This window comes from Engystomops pustulosus, chromosome 1, assembly GCF_040894005.1.
Source record: "Engystomops pustulosus chromosome 1, aEngPut4.maternal, whole genome shotgun sequence".
In the NCBI taxonomy this organism is placed as follows: Eukaryota; Metazoa; Chordata; class Amphibia; order Anura; family Leptodactylidae; genus Engystomops; species Engystomops pustulosus.
This window is the reverse complement of record NC_092411.1, coordinates 208,961,978-208,988,014: the sequence shown is the minus strand read 5'-3', so window position 1 is coordinate 208,988,014 and position 26,037 is coordinate 208,961,978. Positions and strand designations below refer to the sequence as shown.

At 37.9% G+C, this 26,037-nt stretch overlaps 1 protein-coding gene across 1 annotated transcript in view; it reads left to right on the top strand.

Moving 5' to 3' along the window:
* LOC140071620 (bifunctional heparan sulfate N-deacetylase/N-sulfotransferase 3-like) overlaps nucleotides 1-26,037 on the top strand; it is a 215,078-nt gene that overhangs the window by 136,680 nt on the left and 52,361 nt on the right. The window contains exons 6-8 of the mRNA XM_072119202.1: nucleotides 7,801-7,929; nucleotides 22,222-22,404; nucleotides 23,780-23,876. Of these exons, the coding sequence (XP_071975303.1) occupies nucleotides 7,801-7,929; nucleotides 22,222-22,404; nucleotides 23,780-23,876 (409 nt within the window). The remainder of the gene's footprint in view (nucleotides 1-7,800; nucleotides 7,930-22,221; nucleotides 22,405-23,779; nucleotides 23,877-26,037) is intronic.

The following is a 26,037-nucleotide window of genomic DNA, read 5'->3' as shown; positions in this document are numbered from 1 at the left end:
AAAACCACACAAGACACAAGATTAAAGCCAATTAAAAGTACTAAAATGTACATAAAATCAACTAGTGTCATTATGGGTAAGGCGGCCCAACCAACTAGCACCCTAAACACCATACAGGTGAGATAAGTAATGAATAGGGTTGAGCGGGTCGGGGTCTTTTTTAAAGGGGCCTGCCCATGAAAGAATTTTCTCAAATTTTAATCCCCTAGTGATGCTTACACAATAAAGATCATTTTTAACCTCCATACTTTACATTTTTTTCGGTTTTATTGCTGCTTTAGCCCCTATAACTCTGTGATGGCCATTGTAAAATCCCAGTATGGGTGGGGACTCTCAACATGATTGCTATGAGATGTTGTGAGCTGACAATGTGCTTACATTATCAGGGTACAGGGTTTATCTACACTATTATTTAGCTTCTGAACATTCTACTAGTATCTGACACATAAAGAGAGATGAGAGATCAAAGTCATGAGATGGATATAAGACACAATGTCCCACCTTTATCAAAAACAGTGGAAACTGCTCTAGGTGCAGTTTGCCTGTGTAGTGTGCAGGGTAGACAAGATGCATTAATTAATTAAGGTTCTTCTTGAATCTTGGGCACCCTGCACTGGAGAGTGCACCAACTGTTTTTGGGCACACCTTTAACATAGAGCATGAAACACAATTCTGTAAAGCACTGAATAATAAATGTTGTGCATGGTCCGACTGTGAACTGGAATGACCTTTTCAGTGCAGAATTTTGTGTTGCATCTGGTATAGCTCAGCCGCAACACAAATGTGTCATGGAAACTTTATAAATACATGTGAAAGCAGTTTGCACTGAAAAAAAGTCAGACAAAAAACTTGTGCAGGGGCTTTAATAAATATGGGCCAATGAATTACTCCAGCTCTGTTATCTCACCTATAGCATACACAGTCAGCTCTGGTATAAAGATTTGGAAAAAAGACTTCTTTCCAGCACTCCAATTTTGATATAAAAAAAGTGGGAAAATATTTATTAAAACATGCAGATAAAATTGGTATACATCCCAATAAAAGGCGGACCTATGCGTTTCTAGCACTTACACCTTGCTCTTAGTCATGGTCTGCAGGAAGTGCCTGTCTCTGAGCTAGTCTTTTTAATGACAGGAAGTGCCTGTGTGCCTGAGTTAGTCTTTTAATGCAGTACAGTGTATATGATATAAAATGCTTTATAGAAGGCATGACAGGTTACCTGGTACATATTGGTGCATGAACTAAAAATGGAGTATGGGACACATTATTCATATAACAAACTAAATTGTTAGGAAATAATTGACAAGGATACTTTTTAACTTGTACAACAGGCAATTATCAATAATTTTCTGAAAAAGGTAGAAAGATTGTTAATGGAACACCACTCAGTTTCTTTTTTAACGATAGAAATTTTTCTAAACCATCAGTCATTCAGACATAAGTGCTATTATTTTGATATTTTGTTTTCACAGAATAATTGTATCTTTCAGGTTTTCAATGTAATACTTGTGCAACAATCTATCTCTACTTTGCAACCTTTAAACCAATCAAAATTGCACTAAAAAGTGGTATTCTGGGGGATTGAATAAAATGTGGCGGGATAGCAGGATCATTTTCCTATTTCCTTAAATAAATGATATTTTTGAGACTGTCTTATTAATTACTACTAGTTTTAAATTCATATGAAGTTTAAAAAAAAAAATCTATTCCTTTGGAGAACGCTGTAACTGCAGAACGTTTTGCCAAGGTAAAATCACAGCCATGGCTAATAGCTAGTGGCGTCAATTTGCGAATTAGCTGCACGGCTGCCAGTCCGGTAATATATCCAGGTTGCACTGAACACACACAAATTCCCGACACAAACTCTGGTCTGCTCAATTTTAAACAAAACATAATAAAAACTCTTTATTCAAAACATAATAAAACTTTGTCCTTTTTATGGTTGCACTGATTCAAATAATAAAGTGGTTGTGTCATTTGAAGTGCACAGTAAAACATGTAATAACCAAGTCTATAAGAAAATATCACTATCGTGGGTTTTTATGTCAATTTCACTTAATCTGAATTCTATTTTACAGTTTCAAGCTGTATGTTATGCAGAAGCTTAAGGTGTATATTATGAGGTTCTGCAGCAGCTTAGGTGTGTATTATGAGGTTTGGTAGTAGCTGAGGAATGAATAATGACGCTCTGCAGCAGCTATCATGAGTTCAGTAGTAGCTGACGTCCGTATTATAAGGCTCAGCATTAGCTGAGGTGTGTGATATGTGCATTGTGATGTTCTGAAGAAGCAAAGGTACATATTATGAGGTTTTGCAGAAGCTTAAGTGTGTGTTATGAGGTTTGGCAGTAGATGAGGTATGAATTATGATGTTCTGCAGAAGTTAATGTATGTATAATGATGCTCTGTAGCAGCCTAGGTGTGTATCATGAGGTTTGCTAGTAGCTGTGGTGTGTATAACGATACTCTGCTGCAACTTAGGTGTGTATTATGAGGTTCTTAAGCAGTTGAGGTGTGTATTATGAGCCACCTAACCTTCCATGTGGTGAGACCTCTGGAAACAGTTTCCTGAAACCTATCTTAGAAGACTTCTAAACATTAATTGGGCCTAATGTGAGTTATCCGGGGCTCAATTGATCACTGTGAAGCCTATTGGAGTATTCCTGAATTTGGATTTCCTTCAGTGCAGGTGCAGTGGATATTGTGATATGGTGATTTGGTTCCCATAGGCATTGGAGTAGCCTTAATAGTAGGGCTGAGGCTTTTCATGACATTACACCCTAGGATATTAGGTATTATGGTATTAGGGAAAATAACTTGTAAAGTAACAAAATCTTACACGGTGGCTTTACTCAAAGTAATTACAATTCTTTAACTACAATCTAGTGGCATAAGATGACCCCCATTATTATATAATATGTTGACATCATAACTAAACAGCAGCGACTAGATATCGTTTACTGTTTTATTTCATGCCAAAACTGAAAACTCCATGTGGATACACGTTTTACTAGACTCCAAAAGAAAAGACTCCTTCCTGTTAAATGGACATGTTTTATTTAAATTGCATTGTTGAGACATATCTATAGAATACTTGACCAAAAGGAAGAGAGAAGAAATATAGAGACAATAAAAGAAACTTTCACTAGCTTTGTCTGATGACCTCCATTATTTTGAGTGCAATTATTCTTAATAAGTGAACATTTCACTTAGTCAGGTTTATATCTTTGTCCAATGAACTTTGCAGCCTATGTGTGGTTAAAGGTAGAATATCCATTATCACATCCATTTTATAAATTGTTAAGTAGCTGGAAATATTGTTTTACCCTTTCTCTGGCATTTCTCTCATCAAAGAATTTGTGCAATAGCTTTATTGTAAACTATAAACTGCTTGTTCTGATGATATGTTTTTACAGATCTCAACATAACTAGTTGTAGCTAATTGTACTATGTTTTAAACTGTATTGTCCGTGCCTATTTTGGTTCTCTTACTTAACCTTTGTAAGACAGGTATTGTATACAGGCAGTCCCCGGGTTACATACAAGATAGGGTCTGGAGGTTTGTTCTTAAGTTGAATTTGTATGTAAGTCGAAATTGTATATTTTATAATGGAAGTTCTAGACAATTTTTTTTCTTTTGCCCCAGTGACAATTGGAGTTTCAAAATTTTTGGTGTAATTGGACCAAGAATTATCAATAAAGCTTCATTACAGACACCTTACAGCTGATCATTGCAGTCTGGGACTATAGTAAAGCATCCAGAGAGCTTCACCAGAGGTCACAGTGGGCAGAGGGGTCCGTCTGTAACTATGGGTTGTCTGTAAGTCGGGTGTCCTTAAGTAGGGGACCGCCTGTACTGTAAATACCGGTACCTCGATTTTTTTTTATATAGGAATTTGATATTGTTAGCCATGAAGAATTGTCAAAAGTTGCGTTAATATGTCAGCAAAAATCCAGTGTCCAAATGTTAATATACCAGAGGGATGTGCATAATAATAATAATAATAATAATAATATAGCCACTACTTCATCAGGACAACATCATCATCATTAGCTGTCCCCTTGAATGTCAGTAGTTCCTTCCTCATCTGCCATATAACTGATGCAGCTTTCTCTTCAGGCTTAGTCTACTATCTAGGAATTTGGACCCTAAGCAAACTAGCCAACCTAAATAAAAGATTACATAAAACCACATGTAGTTACAACATAATGTAACCTATTCTATATGGTTTATCAGTATATAAAATAAATAATAATAAGATGTTGACTCCAATGATGTCAGGTTAACATGTGGCAGCTGTATCCTCTCACAGATGTTCTACAACACTATTTAATGGCATGAGATTAACAGTAATTCAATAAAGTGTTGCCTCTTTTTCGAGCTCTTTAAAAAAAGTGTTAGCCATGAATTTTATTAGCTCAGTTATTCATTTACAATTTTCACAGAGAGTTGCATGACAGTGTCTTTTGCGCCCACATGAGGATACATAGGCTGCACCAATAGTATGGTCCGATGTCCACTGTACATTGGAAGTTTTGTCTTCAGCAGAAAGTACTGCCTTCTATACTCCTCAAGACAGAGAAAGAGTTGCATGACCTATATTAACCCACAATCCTTGCACACTTGCCAGCACTGCGCTTACTGGCACAGGACAACTGGATGAGAGTGTCTACTCTGAGTATATGCTCATAAGATTAACAAACAGAGAGAGAGAAATAAACAGACACTAGTGTAGTCAGAATAACTGGGTTAAATCCAAAATAATGCTAATGCACAGAATCATTAGGCAAAAATGTAGCAGAGCAATAAATCAGAATAAACAATAAACAACCTCAGAAATAAGATGCAATCACCAATCTATCTACAGAATGTACAACTCCAAAGGAACTAACTCTGCAGAGCAAGCTAGCACAACCTCAAGAGCTACAGTCCTGGGTATGGTTCACAATGCCAGAACTCTGCAGCAAAACCCCATTCAGTGAGTTCTGAACTCTGATATTCCTAAGTAAAATACAATGTGACCAACTGACTTTATACGTCACCTTATTAGTAAATAGAGTACATCCGTACGTATTTTATACTTGTGTGACTACTACTGTTTTGTGAAGGTCTCAGAGGGATGTTAGAGAACATTTGTGAACAAACCCTCATGAAATCATGAAACCCAATGAACACACCAGAAAGCCCAACAATAAAATTGTATAAAACTTTACTGCAGAATTAGTTTAAAGATGTAAAAAAAATAGCACAAGCTCTTAACTTGTGATGGAGCAATGTTTGATCCACTATCTGTAACAGTAAGGAGTATGGCCCAACTGCTAACCGACTATCACATGGCTCTCCCCCTAAACTGACCAGAAAAGGAGAAGCAGACAAGAGGTCCACTCTGGAGCAGCTGCAATGATCTATAGCTCAGTGGGAGAATCTATACACAGGACGACTATTAGTTGTATAATCCAGAAATCTGATCTGTATGGAAGAGTGGCAAGAAGAAAGCCAGCATATGATAGCACCGCCGCTGCTCTTGCGCAGCACGATTCATCAAGAGGTTTCAGCCACTTGATGTATTGGGCGGGGTCCTGCATAGCGTTTATTTCTATGCCCGGCCCTGCATGTGAAAATTCACCGGCTGCAGTGAGTGCACAGATGTTGGGACAGTAAGGCTATATTCACACTGCCGTTGCCCGCCCGTACCGTACCGTAGCGGGCAACGGCAGTGTACGGGGAGAGGAGGAGGAGGTGAGCGCAGCTCACCCCCGCCCCTCTCCATAGCAACCTATGGCGCACGGCGCCGTATTACGGGGAAAGATAGGACAGGTCCTATCTTTCTCCCGGGTACGGAACGGTACGGTGCCGCACGTGTGCGGCACCGTACCGCTCCCGTAGGGTGCCGTGCACCCATAGGAGTGTATGGGGGACGTATATCGGCCGTATATACGTCGGCCGTATATACGTCCCCCATACGTTCGTGTGAATGTAGCCTAACTGTCATGAAGGTGGTGGATTGGAGAAAATAATTGCAAGTGCTAGCAACAAGCTAGCATTTGCAATTATTTTATGGCTTCTATGCCACTGACGTGGCACCAAGGCCATGATAAATATCTTCCTATGTGTGTCTACACTACACATCATCCTGAACACACCATCCCCACTGTGTTTCACTGTGTAGCTGTGTCACATGTTCACCACCCATCTGACTAATCCAGAACTATTTTGCAAGTGGACTAAAATTCTAGTTTCACCATAGATTCACTGAGGCTGGATACATAGAAATGACATTTTCAGCATCTTTACATTTTACATATACTTGATACTTTGTCTTCTCTATCACAGAAAATATCAATAAAATACATTTAAATATTTGGCATTAATTATAGATAACTGAATTGTAAAATATGCAGTTCATAGAATTTTAGCCATATTTATTAAAATATTTGGTTCATGTCCAAATCTATTCAGCCTGAATCGATGTTGCTCCAGTCCTATAAAATATATATATTTTGATTAAAATCTCCTATTGTATCTTATTTTGTTAAATTAAAAAAAAAATGTTTCTATTTTCCCTGCACCGTCTCCTGAAACTCTGGGATTGATGACATCAATAGCTAGCTTTAGGGGCTCCTGGCTGGGTCACAGAAGCTCCTTCTGGCACAATCGTCAGCTAATTATTCGCACCTTCATTCTGATCTCTGGGATGGGACAGAGGAGGTGTGGAGAAATGCCAAATGAAGGCATGAATAATTAGCAGATATTAGAATCAACAATAGGATTTGACCAGTTCCTAAGGGGGATGCCCCAGCAAATGTGCTTGGTTTAGAAGAGTTGCACCCATGTGTTTCCTTTAACAATAAGAAAAAGTTTAAAAGGTATGAATACGTATGCAACTTACTGTAACTTATTTTTCCCAAAGCTATTGCATAAAAATATGGACATTTATTGTAGCCTTTAAAGGGGTATTCCGGGAATATGAACGTCTGACACAAAAACCCATGATGATATAAATAAATGATTACAACAATACTCAATGTCATTAGCCACAAAACGGAGCTTAAATAGTTTGATTTTATGATTTACAAATTTTATGGCCTCTCTAAAGTAGGTGGAGTTATCACTAAGATGGCTGCCACTGGAAACTACAAGTTCCATGATGCTTTAGTTCTCAGTAACTCCTCCTCCCTCTTATCCTCTGCTCCCAGTGATGATATAACAGACTTTCTTGCTCTGTTACCATAGTAATGATGTGTAACTGCCATCACCACAACACTGGCCATACTGGATGCACTGCAACCAACCGACTACAGCCAAACATAGTGCTGATCACATGACCTGCCCAGGCAGGTGCAGGACATGTGATGTGGACATGTGACCAGCGGCCATCTTCTGTCCTGTGTCTGCTCTGCAACGGACCGCGCGGAGGAAATTAACGGACTGATTAAAGGGCCAGTAGCATTTTAATTCTCCATTACAGTCTATGTCACCAGCATTTTCTGCTAAGGGGAGGAAAATTTTTAAATAACAACTAATTACACATTAGCTTATATTTTGAGTACGCATTTGTATATGAATTATGTTTATTCCTGGAATACCCCTTTAATGAATACATATGTATGATCTAATATAGTCTAATATAATCAATACTTTGTGTATTAGTGAATGAGAACAATACAATGGTATCCATTAAATAAAAATAGTTTGTATTTCTCTTTATCTTTAATTATTGGTCATAGTTGTTCATAGTTTAAGCTATTTTAGATATAATGTAAGATTTGATTATATTTATTAAATATAGATTTTTTTTAGGTTCTTCCTCGGCAAACATGTGGCCTGTTCACACATACTATTTTCTATAAGGAGTACCCCGGAGGTTCAATTGAACTTGACAGAAGCATACAAGGAGGGGAGCTTTTTTTCACACTTGTTCTCAATCCAGTAAGTATTTAAAGCTTATCCCATGTTGAACATGATGAGTATTGACTATATACTGTACAGTAAAAAAATAATTTGGAAAGTCCACCACCATGGGATCTACCTTTCAAACTTGCAGACTCTGTTGGCAGGTATTTTTGATATTTGACTGAATCCGCTTTAGAAACAAAGTCACTAACCCTTTCCTGGGTTATTTTTGGTTAAAGATGGATGTACATATTTTCAATTCTCTAATACTGGAATATTTAGCCGTTGGCATGTGTTTTCACATGATTGGATAAAGATTTGTCTACATCTTTTCAGTGTCATATTTTGCCTAATTATAGTAATTATCCCAACATGGTTTATTAGTAGAAATGGATTGTTCTTCTCTTGGCTGAATGTTGTGTCATTTGTTTTTAATCATGAATTAAACCAAAATATCAAAATGAATACAAATAAATGTGATAACAATGTAAAAAAGAAACATATAAGCTTCTATCTATAAAACCTATAAATGTTTTGCCATTTTAAAATGTTTGAGTATACACTTCTATAGCTCCCAAAACCAAAAGGCTAATGATGAGATTCTTGTATTTGATATGATGCTGAATCTGTGTATAGTTTTCCCGACGTGTTCCAGGCCACAGATGCAAATTTCCCTGTACACAATACCCGGAGATTTACAGTTAATAAACAATCTGATGGTAAAGGTTTCTTCTGTCACATTGAACATAAATGTATGGAGGGGCATGCCACACAGCCACAGCAATGGAATGTACCCTGTATGCTACAACCGTCAAACCAGGTTGTATTTTTGTGCAGAACAAAATGACTGTGTATCAGCCTGTCCTTCAAAAAGCGACCCCCTCCTATAAATTATAGAAGGTTTCTTGCTCACAGCATTAAGAATATTTCAATCCATAAGCAGATTATGCTAGTGTTTACAGATCACCTCTTTTGCCTTATTGCATCATTGCTGAAATTAGTTATTAGTCTTTTAAGACCGTCATGATTTGTTTTGGGTTTTTGGACCAATAACTGCCTTCTGTCTTGGAGGATAGCAAATGGAAAAGTCTTTCTCAATACCCAGTCTGGATAGCCTTTGTGTCTTAACCTCACACGTAATGAAATGTATTACCGCTTAATGCAAAGCTTGGTGAGGGAATAACAAATAAAGTGCTTCCACTTCAATGCTACCTGACAGACTTACTTCCTCTAGAATTAGACCCTGAAGATGTCTCAATATATTAGAGGTGTCTTTAGTATATGATGAGCTGTAACAAATGGATGTAATACACTAAATAAATCCCCACTTTTTGGGTAAGATTATTTACCCCCAATACTATTAGAGGGTCTAGAGCCCACACTTTAGAGGGTTGGGGCCCTTGTGGACCTTTGGTAGGCCATAGAATGTTGCTGCTATGGGTGTATTGGGTCAAATAAAATTGTAGTCAGTTTTATTGATTCGTCTTTCATTTAAATCAGTTCTTGGATACAAAAAGCCACGACAAATGATGATGGTCTTATGAGGCTAATAACTGCTTTCAACAATGGTGCTAATAAGGCAAAAGAGGTGATCTATAAACACTGGGATAATCTGCTCTTGGATCCCGATATCTGTGATGCTGAAGGGAGGGGCACTCTTCGAAGGACAGGCTAGTACACAGTCCCTAGTGTACTGCCCTTGTTAGAGCGGGAAACAAATGGCAGTAGGTCTTCTTAATCAGGGATCAGCTAGATAATGTTATGGGTTATGGAAGACCGAACCCTCTTTTTCAAGACTTTATCTACTTCCAGGATAAGGTGAGAGCTAACCTTCTATGTACAGTCATGCCTACAGCAGATAATAAGGTGAGATCTAACCCTTGTCATAGTTTTGTGCTAACAGCAGAATATATGAATTGAATAAACTTTGCATAACTAATCTTTTAGGCCCTTAAGCTGGTAATGTTTGCCCTTTACTCCTGGTATAAGAGTGAATGATATGTAGTTGATGTATGTGTAAGTGTGCCGTATATCAAAGAATTTTTTGTTGGCTTGGCTTATTCATATGTTTTTTCTATCTAATTGGTGACTTCATATGGTTTTCTGGTATCTCAGTGTGATCAATTTAAGTGATTGCATTTATTATGACACCAAAGGTGTTTTTTTTGGTACTGTAGAACCAAAGATAGAGGTGACACTCTCCGCAGCATCTAAACTTGAATCATCTAAGGCAAATATGACTTTCAGCTTTTGTTCACAAGACTTTGGAGGTGATTTATTGCTGGGTAGAAGGGAAAGATTTCAAATAAAAGAGTGAATTCTAGAAAGGACACTCAACACCCTAGCTGAGAGTGCTAGTAGTTTAACACCAGACATGAGGCGTATCTGTGTCACATGTCGCCGGAGTAAACGTCTTAATTGGCGCAATCAAATTTGATGGTGGTCCAGTGCCTGTCTAAACTGCATCTGTAAAAGAACTTGCCATCTGCAGGCTCTTTTACAGATCCAGTGACCACCCTTGTGTTCAAATATCCTAAGGGTGTCTAGAAATATAGTTGAGGGTGTAAACCCCTTAAATGCCACCCTTAAGTGCCACAATCAAATTTGATGGCAGCTTTTAAATGACGGCACCACATGCCTGTGCCCCCCATGACATCACTGAAAGTCCAGTGCGTGTCTTATCTGAATCTGTAAAGGAGCTTGCCATCTGCAGGCTCTTTTACAGATTCAGTAACCCTCTAGTGTTCAAATATCCTAAGGGGGTCTAGAAATACAGTAATGAAAATGTAAAAATGTAAAACATTTTTTACCCTTTTTACAATGCATACATTTTAATAAAAGGTGATCAAAAGTCTTATGGTCCCAAAAATGGCATCAATAAAAAATAAATAATCCTTTGCCATTTAGAAAAGTTATATTTGATCAAAGTAAAATCAAATACTGAACATTAAAAATGTAAACAATACTTTTATTAAAAAGTGTAACTTTAAATTGCCAAAAAATCTAATATATATATTTAAGCAAACGTTACACAAAATTCTATTCAAGTCTGTAGGTGTTCCAGTACCGGGTATTTGTCCTGCACATGGTCTCATCAGGTTGTATCAATGAATAAATTATCAGTGGACCCATTATATCGTTGGCTCTTACTTTCATTTATTCTAGAAAAGATTCATTTGCATTCAATAGAAGGTGTTCATTAGAATTTTAAGTCAAAAGGGGAAGTGCATCTGAGAAAGGATAGATGTAAAGCTTAGAAACTCTTTTGGGCAAAAGGATTTGCAGACAGACTTAAGCACAGAAAGGTTCCTGAATGAATATACAATGGGAATATATTAATAAAGTGGTTTCTGTGGAGGTGAAAAGGTTTTCAAGGCGGTGATGGTAAAAGGTCCTTTATATTGCATAGTAGATAGCTTAGCATGATTTGTATAAAAGTTTTAATTTAACATATTTTTTCACATTTATAGATGTTTATGAGCGAATCAAAGACATTTTTGGAAATATCAGCACCGAGACCTGATCTTAGACCCAAGTTAAATTATAGTGTGGAGAAATCTGACACTAAGCTGTGTAACATGTGGCATGGCCCCTTATCCAAAGTTTTTTTAGAACCTGTAGGTTGCTTGTGTTACACTTCATTGTGTTGTCTACTATAACTATTTCTAGTTAATGATGAGCACTTGAATGGTTTGTTACTTGTTATATTAGACAGAATGTAGCAAGGAGCAAAACATTGTGAAGCTGTTCGATCTCCCCATTTATCTAAGGGTATATTGAAAGATACACTTACCGGCCATTTTATTAGGTACACCTGTCCAACTGCTCGTTAACACTTAATTTCTAATCAGCCAATCACATGGCGGCAACTCAGTGCATTTAGGCATGTAGACATGGTCAAGACAATCTCCTGCAGTTCAAACCGAGCATCAGTATGGGGAAGAAAGGTGATTTGAGTGCCTTTGAACGTGGCATGGATGTTGGTGCCAGAAGGGCTGGTCTGAGTATTTCAGAAACTGCTGATCTACTGGGATTTTCACGCACAACCATCTCTAGGGTTTACAGAGAATGGTCCGAAAAAGAAAAAGCATCCATTGAGCGGCAGTTCTGTGGGCGGAAATGCCTTGTTGATGCCAGAGGTCAGAGGAGAATGGGCAGACTGGTTCGAGCTGATAGAAAGGCAACAGTGACTGAAATCGCCACCCGTTACAACCAAGGTATATAAAGCAGTTCCCGGACACGTCTCCAGCAGCAAACTGGGGAAACTGTCCATCAGGCTAGTAACCCTTGCTGGGTATGGCAGAAATGCAAGGAGCAGGTTGTGGCTCAGTAAATCCAAACACAAACACTAAGCCACAGTTCACACACAAATTAACGCCATCTATTCTGCCAACTGCAGATAGTGCAACGTTTTGGCATGAACGTTACAATATTAGTATGTTTTCATTACTTTCTACTCTTAAAGAATAGGTGCCGCTGTTTTTAGTTTTTAGTACTAGAAAAGGAAACTCTTGAGGGCATAAGAAAGTAATGACTCAATTTGCAGATATTGCATACACAAAGGAAAATTAATTGGAAAATTGCTGGCCAGGGATTTTAGCTTACTCTAGTGACCTGTAAACATTTGTGCAAGCTACTGTAAAAGTGTGGAGCAACGAAAGGAGCCAGCCTTATGTAATCTCTTTTAACCTCCCCGCAATGTATCAGTTCTCGTCAATCATTTATTTAGAAGAAAATAATGGTAAATAGGAAATGTGTGCATGTTGTGTTGGGAAGAATCTTGGAAGAAAGACTAACACATATAACTGGCTGATAGAAAGGTCCTGTGGTACAAGTGGAGCCTATGGCAATAGGGAAGAGCTTCTTATGTTTGTCTATTACTGGAGAGGAATGTGAACACTGGTTCTGTAATTTGTCTCATTCTGCAGATCTGATAGCTCAGCATAGCAATATTAAAATTAAGTGGCAGAATGTATTTGCATCTTTTCAAATCTAATTTGGTTCCTGCTCCAAAATGTTAAGGGGCGATGAAATTTCCTGTTCATGACAGATGTGTCCTGGGAGGCTATTCAAATGTGTACAATGCAGACAGATAGGAAAAGAGAAGAAAATGTACCCTTGGGCATATACCCTCATCATCAGCTCTCCAAAGACATTACATTAATCATCTCTATTCACTGGTTGGGTGACTGCAAGCAATACTCAGTTCTGTTAGTGAAAAAGTTGTTTTTGTAAAAGAATGAATATTAACTCTCCTTTCTTATGGATTGTGAATGCTTCAGGAAATAAACCCATTTTTACTGTAGAAACGATGAAAATAAAACATGTATTTTCATGTCCCTCGTTTATCAGAACAAGCTTAATTAATGTATGTGATGTTAAAATGCCATTAAAATTCGTCCATTCACATTATTATAGAAAATAATGGAGAACATATTTTCCAGATAATTTATCAGATGCATGGGTTATGATGTTGAGTAAAAAGATAAGATTTAGTTATTATATTGAAACTCAACTAAAAAGGCTCAATAAAAGAAGATACTTGAATGGGAAAATATATAGAAAAAAAACTTGTATAAGGAGTTTTATGATCCATAGGCCATTTTAGATGTTGATGACCTATCCTCAGAATAGGTAAGATAATAATAATAATATTAAAAATAATAATGATTATTATCAACATATTCCGCTGGCTATGCAGCTCATGGGGTACATATACAAATGAAACAAGATATTACAGCCTAAGAAGATAATCAGATGAAACAATCAGATTAAGGGCTTTGCTCGCCAGAGTATACAATCTATAAGGATAAAGGGGTGACACAGGAGGTGACTTCTGTGTCCTGCCATTCTTTAGGCGATAAAGTAAATAAATAATGCTGAGTGAACCAGTCACTAGTGGCTATTGATATGCCAAGAAACCAAGGTGCATTAGTCTGCAGAGAAGCCTTTGTATTGGTAAGCCCGAAAGATCGATGTAGTGCAATCCAGAAAATAGGTGCAGTTCAGGAGAAGTCCAGGAGACATGAGTTGGAAGGTTCAAATTAAGGAAGAAAAAAATCTTAGATCACTGGAGGATCAAGATCAGGATCAGCGCGGGATGGGCGATAGACTGACATGAGGGGAGAGAGGTAGGGAGGTGCAGCACTGTGCAGGGTTTTATGGATGAGGATGATTAATTTGAATTGAATACGGATGGTGATGGGCTTCCTGTGCAGTGACTGTCAAAGAGTAGAGGCAACCGTGGAGCATCGGGATTGATAGACCATTCTGGCTGCTGCTTAAAGAATAGATTGTAGAGGATAACGTTTAGTAATTGGAAGTAAGTCAGATGTCAGATATCAGATTGGTGAGGTCTGATGCTTAAAGGAAAGGGTCACAATCTACTGATCTACTGAATCTACTGCTAATGTATATATATATATATACCTACATATATACAGTATACATATATATATATATGTTCTTTTGCTAAGCAAACACAAAGCTCCCCCAAAAAGATTGTTAAAATGCTCCATTCCGATAAATACTTTTCCATTAAAAAGTGTACTTACTTCTCTTCCGCTTCTAAAGACACATTGATCTCAGGTTCTTTGACACCACAGGCCTACATTTTTAAACAGGCAGCAAAAACCCTTATTCACTTATGCTTATTCAATAAAGGTCCAAGATAATGGGTTCACTGCCATTTTAAATAAAGTTTATTGAAATATTATATTACCTCAGACAACTAACTTTGATAACTGGCAACTGCAAAGCCACCTTATATATACCCCGTAAAGGAATTACCTTATACACAAGTATTGTAAATGAATTTGCATGGAAATATCTATTCCAGTGAATACATTTCAGGATTTTGGGTGCATTTACAATACATGTTATGATACTAAAATGTTTTTTTTTACTGTGAAAGTTTGGAAAAAAAACTTCAGTATGGATGCAGTAGGGTTTTTTAGGGCTAAAAGAAGAGCTTCCTACAGTGGAAACCTGTGGATGGGGAAACCCTCAGAACTGAAACATATGTAAAATGAAATAAATATCTACAGATATGTAGACAAATCTGTTTTTGCAAAGAATTTTGATTTGCAGCAGCAATGTTGGCCGTGTAACTTCACTGCATAGATTTGACATTTTTTCCTTGAAAAGGATGACGTGAACTAAAACATGAGGGTTGATTGATTCAATCTTTAGTGCTTAGAATCTCTCAGATTTAACCTACCGTTTTCAAATGAACACTCTGCGTGATATCGTAGCAGTATATTATCTTCTCAGATATTAATTTTATACAGCCAGGACCTTGGTAACACTGACAGCCATACGATGCCTTTCACCTCACATTACAACACACATTTACTCCAAATGTATCACTAATTCACTTATTGAAAAATGTAATCTACGTCATGTTACTATTATTTATAATTTGTATCACAATCTTAGGCTGGCTATAGAGAAAAGTAACTCTTTTGAGACCAGATTTTCCTGTGTTTTTGTATTTCCCTTTCCCTTACACAAGAAAAAATATTTTTTAATAGATTTTTTTCTGTTTACAACACTATTGGGCTACCGACGATTACTGTTTTGCGCCGCATTTAAAAGCAGATTGTGCCGCACACGATCGGATTTTGGCTCAAATGTGCTGACTTTCATGCAACAGAAATCGGGGGGTGGCCCGACAGATGATCCAACAGATTCGGTCAACGCATGGGATTTAACATTCAAAATTGTGTCGCAAGCCATGCACTTACATGTACAGGGAAGAAGATGGTAAACTCCGGGGGACCTGAGCGCGGAAGCTTCACATGCAGGAAATGTGGACCGCGATCTAAGCACCTCGGGGATCGCGACGGGACGGGTAAGTAAATGTGCCCCTATATGTTGGCCTGTTATCTACAGGACATATTTCACATTTAATATTCTGTGCTATGTGGTGGGTAGCTGGACAAAACTACAAAAGTGGGGAAATTTGCAAAAAAAAACACCATTTTCATATGGTCTTTGTTGTAACAGCTTTCACTTTGTGGTCCAGATTATTCACCCCCTTTATCACTTGTGTCAATACAATTATGGAGATATCCTATTTATATTGTTTGGTTATATATATAAACCTCGGGAAAAAAACATACTTTGAAGTCTGGAGCTGGATAAGGTGTCATTGTTTGTAAGATAATATGAAGTTTTTATTGATACCATTTTGACAACTGTACCATCCTTTTACCCAACTGTTATGAAAATGTTTAAAATAGCAAAAAAGTGTCAATTTGGACACTTCTATAATGGGTTGTTGAAATTAAGTGCCCATTCCCTTTGTAAAACTCAATAGATACAGCAATATTTATTTGCAATGCTGTCTAAGGGGTCAACCTAGGTCACAGTACAAATTTGTATGGGCAATGGAGACTAAGTGGGATAAAAAAAAGTCCCCAGCTCTGCTGTCACTGGGAGTCCTCTTTGCATCATATGAAAGGTAAAAAATTTCATTTGGGTGTAAAACGGAAGGATATATAATCAGCATGGAATCTTTTCAGCAAAAAAATGTTATTCTTTGTGTAATGCAAAGTTATACAATTGTTCAGTATACTTTCTGTATCTATTCATCACAGTTTTCTAGATCTCTGCTTGCTGTCCTTGAACAGAAAGCTTTATTGTTTATTTCCAATGGATAGAAATTTGACCATGGTCACACAGGTGCACGGCTCGTTATATCATAGAGAGTAATCAGAGCCGTGTTTTATAATGAGCCGTGCACCTGTGTGATTATGGTCAGATTTCTGTCCACTGGAAGTAATCATAAAAGTTTTCTATAGAAGGACAGCAAGCAGAGATCTAAAAAAAAACTGTGAGGAATAGATACACAAATTATTGTGGGAAAATTGTATACATTTTCATTATACAAACCATAACATTCATTTGCCGAAAAGGGAATACCCCTTTAAGGCTGATAATAAACTACATTTGAATATATCTTCCTTTTCCTTTTGCTCTTGTGTCAGAGATTTCTGTGGTTTATTTGACAAAATCCCCCCCAAATATTTTTTTTATGAATTACAGGTAGCCTTAGGGAAAATCTTCTTTATTGTACTAACAACATCCTCTTCTTAATGAGCTGTTGCCTACTATTGCCTTATCCTTTGTCGCTTCTTCCCATATTACTCTATGTAAGCCTGTCTTACTGATAAGATGGAACACAACTCAGATGATAGAATGGAATTGACATTCTTCCAGGTCGAGGATTTCTATAACAAGCTGGACTAGGGAGGATGTCAATTAATTTATTCTGGCCTTATATCCATGAGATAGAGTTTGAAGAATTAATGTAGGCAAAACTTCTGTGGTTTTTATTGGCTTTTTACAAAATATACATTATAATGGACTTTTCACATGTACACCAGTCTTTTAGATTACTCTGTTCAACACTATAATGATCTGTTTCTAGTGAACATAAAAGCAAAAATCTAGGTTCAGCAAATGAAAACTATTGTTTGTATAATTTTCTCATATACTTTCTGTATCGGTTCATCATAGTTTCCTAGATCTCTGCTTGCTGTTGGTTAACAGAAGCCTTTATTGTTTACTCCAGCGGGTAAAAAAACAGTCCATGATCAAATAAAATCACACCGGTGCACAATGAATTACAGTATCCAGAGCTTCGTCTGTGTGACATCACATGACCATGGACTGGTTCCTCTTCACTAGAATTGAATTATAAAGCTTCCTATTAAATAACAACAAACCACGATCTACAAAGTTGTATTTGATAAAAAAAAATGATATTGGATATTGGATAGTGGATCTTCTCAGTACAAACAATAATAATTATGTACTGAAACTGGATGACTCCTTTATTTCTAGAAAAAGGACTTGCAACCCATCACCACATGGGGCCATTGTTTGCAGAGCTACATGCTCAGTAGTAACGTGAATCTGTGCATTTCCTCTGACAGTGGTGAGATGCTGACTTGTTTTTACTGCACAGCTTATTTACCTGGCAGAGACACGGTGGGTACATATTTCTTGCCAGTCTCTCTATGGTTTCGAAACAATGACAGATCAATAATATCTACTGCACAGGGTTACAGTTCGGGTGATAAAGATTTGCTCCTAAATCTTATTTTCTTCTCTGTAGGGAGCTCTTATAAGACTATCAAGTTGAAAAAAGCAAGAGTATTATTTCGTCTGTCCTGTGCTTTTAAAGTACTGCACTGCTGACCTCTCCAAAGTTATAGAGTCTTTAGAAGTACAGGCAGTCTCTTACATGTTTCACTTGGGAAAGAGGCTGAACTCATTACAGAAAAGCAGGCTCGCTGACGACAGTCTACAAGTTTTTGACTGTCAATTCAAAGCTCAATAAAAATAGTAGAAAATAGAGCAAGAAAGGAATGGTATTTTATACATTTCACATCATAATACATCATGTAATGTACAAATACTACTACAATACATGCACATGGTGGTCCCACATGGCATTCAATGTAAATATGTAATATTTTTGGCTTCCTCCAAAGAATACATTGCCTAAGCATTTTTTGTTGTAAAAACAGCATTTACCGAAAAATAAAACTTAGATAAATTTTTACCTGTCCTATATGCAGAAATTAGTTGCCCCATGTGTGGCTAGAGAGGAGCAGTCCCCGCCTCACCCTAGTGAAATTGCTCTACCATGCATCCTTTTCAAATTAAAAAAACCCTCCCATTTCCCGCATAGCTCCACCCCATCGCTTCCCTCCTGCGGACATCATACTTACAATGGCCGCCCGCCGTCTCCTCTGCTCACTGACTGTATCCGGCAATTCTCACCCCTGCGTGGTCAGTATCTAACTGAATCTGCTGCTTGACATGCACAGATGAAGTGAAGACAAACACTCGATCCAAGATATCTTTTTTTGGTAAATGCTTTTTTTTACTACAAATACTAAGGGTCCGCAGATCGCACTTTCGTTGGATTTACCGACATTTTCGGGGATTGCGTCGCTGTGACAGGTATTTATCAGGAGATTGTGGTGCATGTAATCAGATCGTGGCTTTCATGCAACAGGAATGAAATATGCAAATGAGCCTGAGGTGCTCTGCAGAGCAACTCTTGGCTCTGCTGCTAAGTAATTTATTCATGCCCCCAGCCCAACTGACACGACTACACAGTGTTCAGAGATCCGGTGACATCACCGACTCTCCTTCTGCAATGCTCGCATCATTCACAATCATATCATTCCCTCTCTACATTCTCTCACAGCAATTCTCATGCTACCCGCCAGGCAGTGCAGTGAATGCTATGATTGTGTATAGCGCAAATATTGCAGAAGTCACCAGCTCTCTGAGCACTGTGTAGACGGAGCCAGTCGGGTCAGGGGGTATGAATAAATTACTTACTGGCGGAGCCAAGAGGTGCTCTGTATTTGCATGTTTTAAAGACCTTTTTTGTACTATATGCGTCTGCTTTAATACTAAAAAAAGATTATAGCAGACGGGGAGGTGAGTAGTAATCACCAATGGTAATCCAATGGTATATGTCTTTTAATAATATGATAGTTACTTTTATATTCATATACTTTAAAATACAGGGTGGAAATCTCAAAACACCAATTACCTCTCATGCAAATGGCCGTATAAATGGGCTAAAACACATGAACTTGCTTGGTCTGTTAATTCAGGAACCATCACAACGATAAATAATGTTACAACAGCAAGGAACTTTATTCATGTTTGGTGTTATTGTCCTGTATAGAAAGCAGGGAATCCTTACATCATATATCCTTAAGATGCTAAGAGTGTGTTTTCCAGGATTCATACTATGTTCATCTGAATAAATCCTAATACTACAATACAAGGTAGAAATAGGGTAGAAATACCCTCTACAGCAGTCCAAGGAGGGTACACAGCTCTGAGACTGTATAGACTCCAAGCACTGCCACAAGGCTTTAAGAACAGACTTCTGCATTAACCTCTGCTCTGAGATGAGATGTCATAACATGAGATGCTATTTACAGAACACTGTATTTTGGTGTCTATTGATTCGACAGGATTAACAGAGAAAACAGTTAATTGATATTTCTTGCTCCTGCTGTTCCTTTTAATGCTGTTATCCTAAAATACAATATGGTCACCCTCCAAAATAATTGAATTTTGGACCTACTACAAACAACTGCATAAAATCTGGCACACAGCCACTGTACAGATATGGCAAATATTAACATGAATTTTAACACATTACATACCAATTCATTTCTATATTATGTAGCATCGACTTTTTCTACATCAGTATGTAATTTGCATAGATAAACCTTGGGATCATTAACCTGTTAGGTATCGCGGTCGAACCTAACAGCACTGGACTTGGGCCGAGCCATTTTTAAATGCTGATCAATGCCCCTGTGACATCATTGGTTGCCATGACAACTGGGGGCCTGATAGAGGCTCCCATAGCTGTCATTCTGCATTCTGTAGTGAAGCAGTATATTGACATATAGAAATAAACCAAAAAATTATGAGCATTTTAGGTATCCCCGAGTCCCAAAATGTAAAAATGTTTATTCCATGCCACAAAATCCACAATGGACAATAGTCCATAATGTCCAAATGACCATACTGAAATGTTTTCAACATTGTGCCTTGCTTTAAAATGTAATATTTTTCCAGCTTACCAGTATATGGCATTGCATATATGATGGTGCAATTATAAATTGTAATTTGGCGGGCATATAACAAGCCCTCATACAGATAAGTACACAGCAAAACCAAAAAGATATGGTTTGTGGAAGGAGCAAAGTGAAAAAAGGAAACACAAAAACACACTTTACATTCCAACATGACTCACCACCCCCATGACTACTTACAGCTTGTTTGAATGCAGTGGTAAATTGCAGAATCTCCCATAATAGAAAAGGACATCAATGTGAACCTGATACCAACCTGAATAAAAGGTTGGTGGCTATTTGTAGGCTAAAATCTTTAATACAAGTTATCCCACAGTAATGTAGTGCCCAGCAGCCTTCTCCAGCAATGTAATGCCTAGCAGCCTCATCCACTAATGAAATGCCCCATGCAGCTCTACCCCAGTAATGTAATGCTCCATGTAGCCAGTGGCATAACTTGAGGGGGTACAGAGGGTGTGGTCGCAATCGGGCCCAAGAAGCTTAAGGGGCCCAAAAGGTGTTGCTTTCCTATATGAGAAGATTAGTACTATAAACCATACATTATAGTCGGGGGCCTGGCACAGACTTTGCACCAGGGCCCGTCAGCTTTAAGTTACGCCACTGCATGTGCATCATCAACGTAATGACAAGCAGCCTCCCCTAGTAATGAAATTCCCTGCAGCAGCGCCCCCAGTAATGAAATGCCCTGCTGCCCCCTAATAATGAAATGCCCTCCACCCCCCCCCCCCAAATGTTAAAAAGCCCTGCAGCCCCACTAATGAAGAAATGCCCTGCATACTCACGTTCCGATGCTCACTAAGCAGGTGCAACCTATGAAGTAAGCAGTGGTGATGCATCGACATGTCTCTGCCCACTCTGTTACATGCAAAGAAAAGTAGGAAGAGGAGCCACACAGAGCATTGAGGGAGCATCAAAACCCCTATTTTGTGCTGAAAATTTCAGCTCATATACAGTACAGACCAAAAGTTTGGACACACCTTCTCATTCAAAGAGTTTTCTGAGTTTTCATAACTAACTTAACAAAGTTGATAAAGTGTGAAACAACTATATAGCATGCCACTGCAAAATGGTGTGATAACCATCCTGGTTCAGTATGCCTTCAATTTTGAATAAATCCCCAACCACAAAATCTACATTTTTTTTTAGTCATGAAAAGAAAATACAGAACACTTTTTGAATGAGAAAGTGTTTCCTGTACTGAATATGATGGAAATTTCCTTTGTGTCAATCCATTAGTGACACTTATCATGATCTTAGCTAGTGGAGTTTTATGTTTTAACAAACAGGTTGTTTATTTTATTACAATTTATAAAACTACGGATTCATTTTAAGATAATACTCAGTTTCCATACATAAAAATTCTTCACATACAATTTTCTTTTATGTAAGCACAGTGAGTAAGCAAAAAAGCATTTTTTTATGTTTTACTTGTGGTAAAAAGATAAAAAGAAGATGTTAACTGGTACTGTAATAAACATTAAAACGTTTGTAATAGCCTAATACGTTTTACAGTCATTACACTTATAGGTAATTTAAGCTGTTCTGAAGATATGTAGCGCAATAAAAGATATGTAAAAATAGAATTGAATTGAGATTTTCAAAATGAAAAATGTACAGCATTACTGTCCCCTGGTGGCAGAACAGTTAACTGCAACATTTTTTACTTCATTTTGCATTGCAGATTAGCATCTTCATGACCCACTTGTCTAACTACGGGAATGATAGACTTGGTTTATATACTTTTGTTAATCTTGCCAAATTCGTACAAACCTGGACTAATTTAAAGTTGCAAACTCTTCCTCCAGTTCAACTGGCTCACAAATACTTCCAACTCTTTCCGGAGCAAAGGGATCCAGTCTGGCAGGTAAGTGTTCACCATAAATCTAGTATGCTTTGTCTAAAATGGAAATACATAGAAACAAGATTTCACTCGAATTATGTTCAACTGTATTTTACCTACAATAGTATTTGATACAGAATTGATTCCAATTTCTCTTTATACAGCTCACATAACAACAAGATAAAGCCCTCCGCTGGAGAAATGGGAAATATTGAAATGCTTCAATGTGAATTTTATTCAGTCAGCACCTGAAATAGTGGAGTACAGCCAAGTCTCAGTAGATGTAGTAGTGTGGCACCTTAGATGAAGAAAACTTACTATACAAATCATCCACAATGAACAGTAAAAATATGTATATATTGCCCTAAAGTCATGTAACTACAGAGAAAATACAAGATCAAAGAGAACAAGATCAAAATACCAATACGCCATGTATATTACCAATATTAAATTTTACTTCACATTTTTATTCACACCTTCATGCACCCACTTTAACTTTTAAAAGATTATGATTATACCAACAATAGATATCAAGGTTCTAACAGAACACAGAGTTCCACAGCTAGCAGGATACAGGGTCCCGGTTCTAGCAATATAGAGGGTTACAGAGGTGGCAGGAGAGATTTACAGAAATGCTGCACCACAAATCACAGATGAACTGAGGTTCACAGAGTCATGGCCAGGTTACAGGCAAGAGAACCAAATAACTAGCAACCAGTAAACTTCAGTGAATTTATTCAAGGCTTGGATGCCATCCCCAGCAGCTGACTGTCTGGAACCTGCATAATTCAACCCACAGCTCACTCTAACATTGAGTTCCATAATGACTCACCCAGTTTTCCAGGGCTTGTGAAAGGTTGCTGACAACCTCAGCTACCAACAAGGCATCCCTGGGTGTGGTTCAGAACTCAGCAGCTCAAACAGGATTCTGATCCAGGGCTGATTCTGGCCTTTTTGCTGCATGAGGCAAAAATGTTAATGCTAGATACTCTACCGAGGGATAACTATATGAACTAATGTGTTTCTATATCATATCATCGGGGGTCTGATAATTGTCATATTATACAGAAATTCCGAACTGATCAACTCACACAGTGGTGTGTGTCCACATTTATGTCAGCAGTAGGCGCTGCCAAGGGAAACCTTTAACCAGTGATGCCTATGTGGCATCTGTTCTAATGTATGTGTGATTCATATTTTCCTATTCTAATTTCAATTCAATTAGAATTATTAACATTTATATGTATATATTTTTATGTAGCATGGTTTGTCTTATTTCTGACCTTTCTTCTTTTCCTTTTACTTAATATCTGCCAATTTCTTATCGCATTAAACATCTTATTAATTCAATAGTAAAAGAGTTATACTAAAATATAAGTTTTATATAAATTTTTTACAGAATCCGTGTGATGACAAACGCCATCGCGACATTTGGTCAAAGGAAAAAACCTGTGATCGACTGCCAAAATTTCTTGTTGTGGGACCACAGAAAACTGGTGAGGATGTGTTCTGTTCATATTGATATACAACATTTATAGTATGACAAAGAATAATAATGCAAGTCACCTTGGCTTTCATGACAGAGAGGGCCCTTGTTCTATGACATAACCTGTAGGGTATTTGTTACTATGTTAAAAGGGCTGTGAATGATAAAACTTCTAAAGATCCAGTTGGAGTTTAGGAAAAAAAAAACCGTAAAAATATCTCCCCTTGTGAAGGAGGAAAACTGTCTCTCTAGTGCCACATGAACAATAGATAAATGCCTGATAAAATTTCCGACACACAAGCCTTGAAACAGAACTAGGAACCTGAAGCATACGTCTGAAGGTGTAAGATGGCTGGGAAGGTTAGAAGAAAATCCCACCCATTTTTGTAAAATAACCTCAATAATTTATTGGTAATTTTAGCTGCAACGTAATAATTGATTGTTCGCACTAAAACTATTATGTTAATCACCTTTCATATCACTACATTGCAAAATGACTAATTTGTGTAAATTAGAAATGACACACAGATTACAAGTTGATTTAAAACCAGATGCACCGGATTTAAAGGTTCACTAAATCTATAATGTAATTTAATGCAATATTAAGGAGTCTTATAAGTTTCAGGCTAACAGGAGTTTGATACAATTAAACGTATCCAATAACCATAAGTGTTTCTGTGTCACTACGGTTAATTATGGTGTTATTAATCATTTACCTCTTTAGAAAGCTGAGAAACTACAGTGTTTATCTATTCTAAATCAGTGGCTCAAGAGAAGAGACGACAGAGAGAAGTATTTAATCACATAAGTCACAAGGTGCACTCTAAGGGAACACTCGGAAATGCCAAATTTTCCTCTTAAATTCCGTGTCAAATCTGCCATCTGTGAACATAAACTAAAAGGGATAAAACATTCCACAATAAAACATTTTAATAGGTTTTTGTTTCTTATCTACTACTGAGGACCTTTGAAAGGCATACACCATACAAATAGTGTATTTATATATATATAAGCCCTTGTCCTGAGATGGGTAAAACCAACTCACTGTAACTTAGTCTTCAATCTGCCTAGCCACCCATACAAAATCTCTTCACTCTCTCGAATAAATTTCATTATCTATCGGGCACCTTCATCAATCACCTACCCTACAGAGTCCCTAATACAGGTGCTCAGTAAATCTCTTATTTTTATTTTGCACTCCAGCACTATGTCTCCATCAGGCCTTACAGTACCTTTATTTACATGCATGTGACCATTCAGACAATCAGTAGCCACTGCAGTCATGTGTTGTAGCATGCGGGACTCCAAAACTAAGCTACATTGGCAGATAACTATTGTGGATAGAGAGTGGGGGCAGGAGTTACATACCCTATTTTTATAAACAGAGACCTTGAAAACTGATGGAGCGGCAGATGTGTATGTGTGAATATACAGTTGAGTATTTGTTCTTTCATTTATCGTATATATTCGAGTATAAGCTGACCCAAGTATAAGCCAAGACCCCTAATTTTACCACAAAAACCTGGGAAAACCTATTGACTCAAGTATAAGCTGAGGGTAGGAAATGCATTGGTCACACACCCCCCCCAAGTATGTAGCCAGCAAGCCCCCAGTAGTATATAGCCAACAGTCCCCAAGCATATAGCCAGTCAGCACCCAGTAGTATATATCCAGCATCCCCCAAGTATATAGCCAGCCAGCCCCTGCCACCCAGTATATACCCTGCCAGCCCCTGCCCCAGTACATAGCCAACCAGCCCCTGTGCCCCAGTATATAGCCTGCCAGCCCCTATGCCCCATTATACAGCCTGCCAACCCCTGTGCCCCAGTATACAGCCTGCCAGCCCCTGTGCCCCAGTATATAGCCTGCCGGCCCCTGTACCCCAGTATATAGCCCGCAAGCCCCTGTGCCCCAGTATATAGCCAGCCAGCCCCTGTGCCACAGTATACAACCTGCCAGCCACTGTGCCCCAGTATATAGCCTGTAGTCATAGAGGTAAAAAACAGGACGTGAGTCCGCACTTCTCAGGGTAGACAATGGTTTATTTCAAAGTTGGAATACGCGTTTCGGGGGCGTATCGCTCCCTTCCTCAGGTCCATAAAAATACACAAGATTCCGAGAGTGATCCTAGGCTCTCCTGTAAGTATATTAGGGGTATGTAGTCCTCCTTA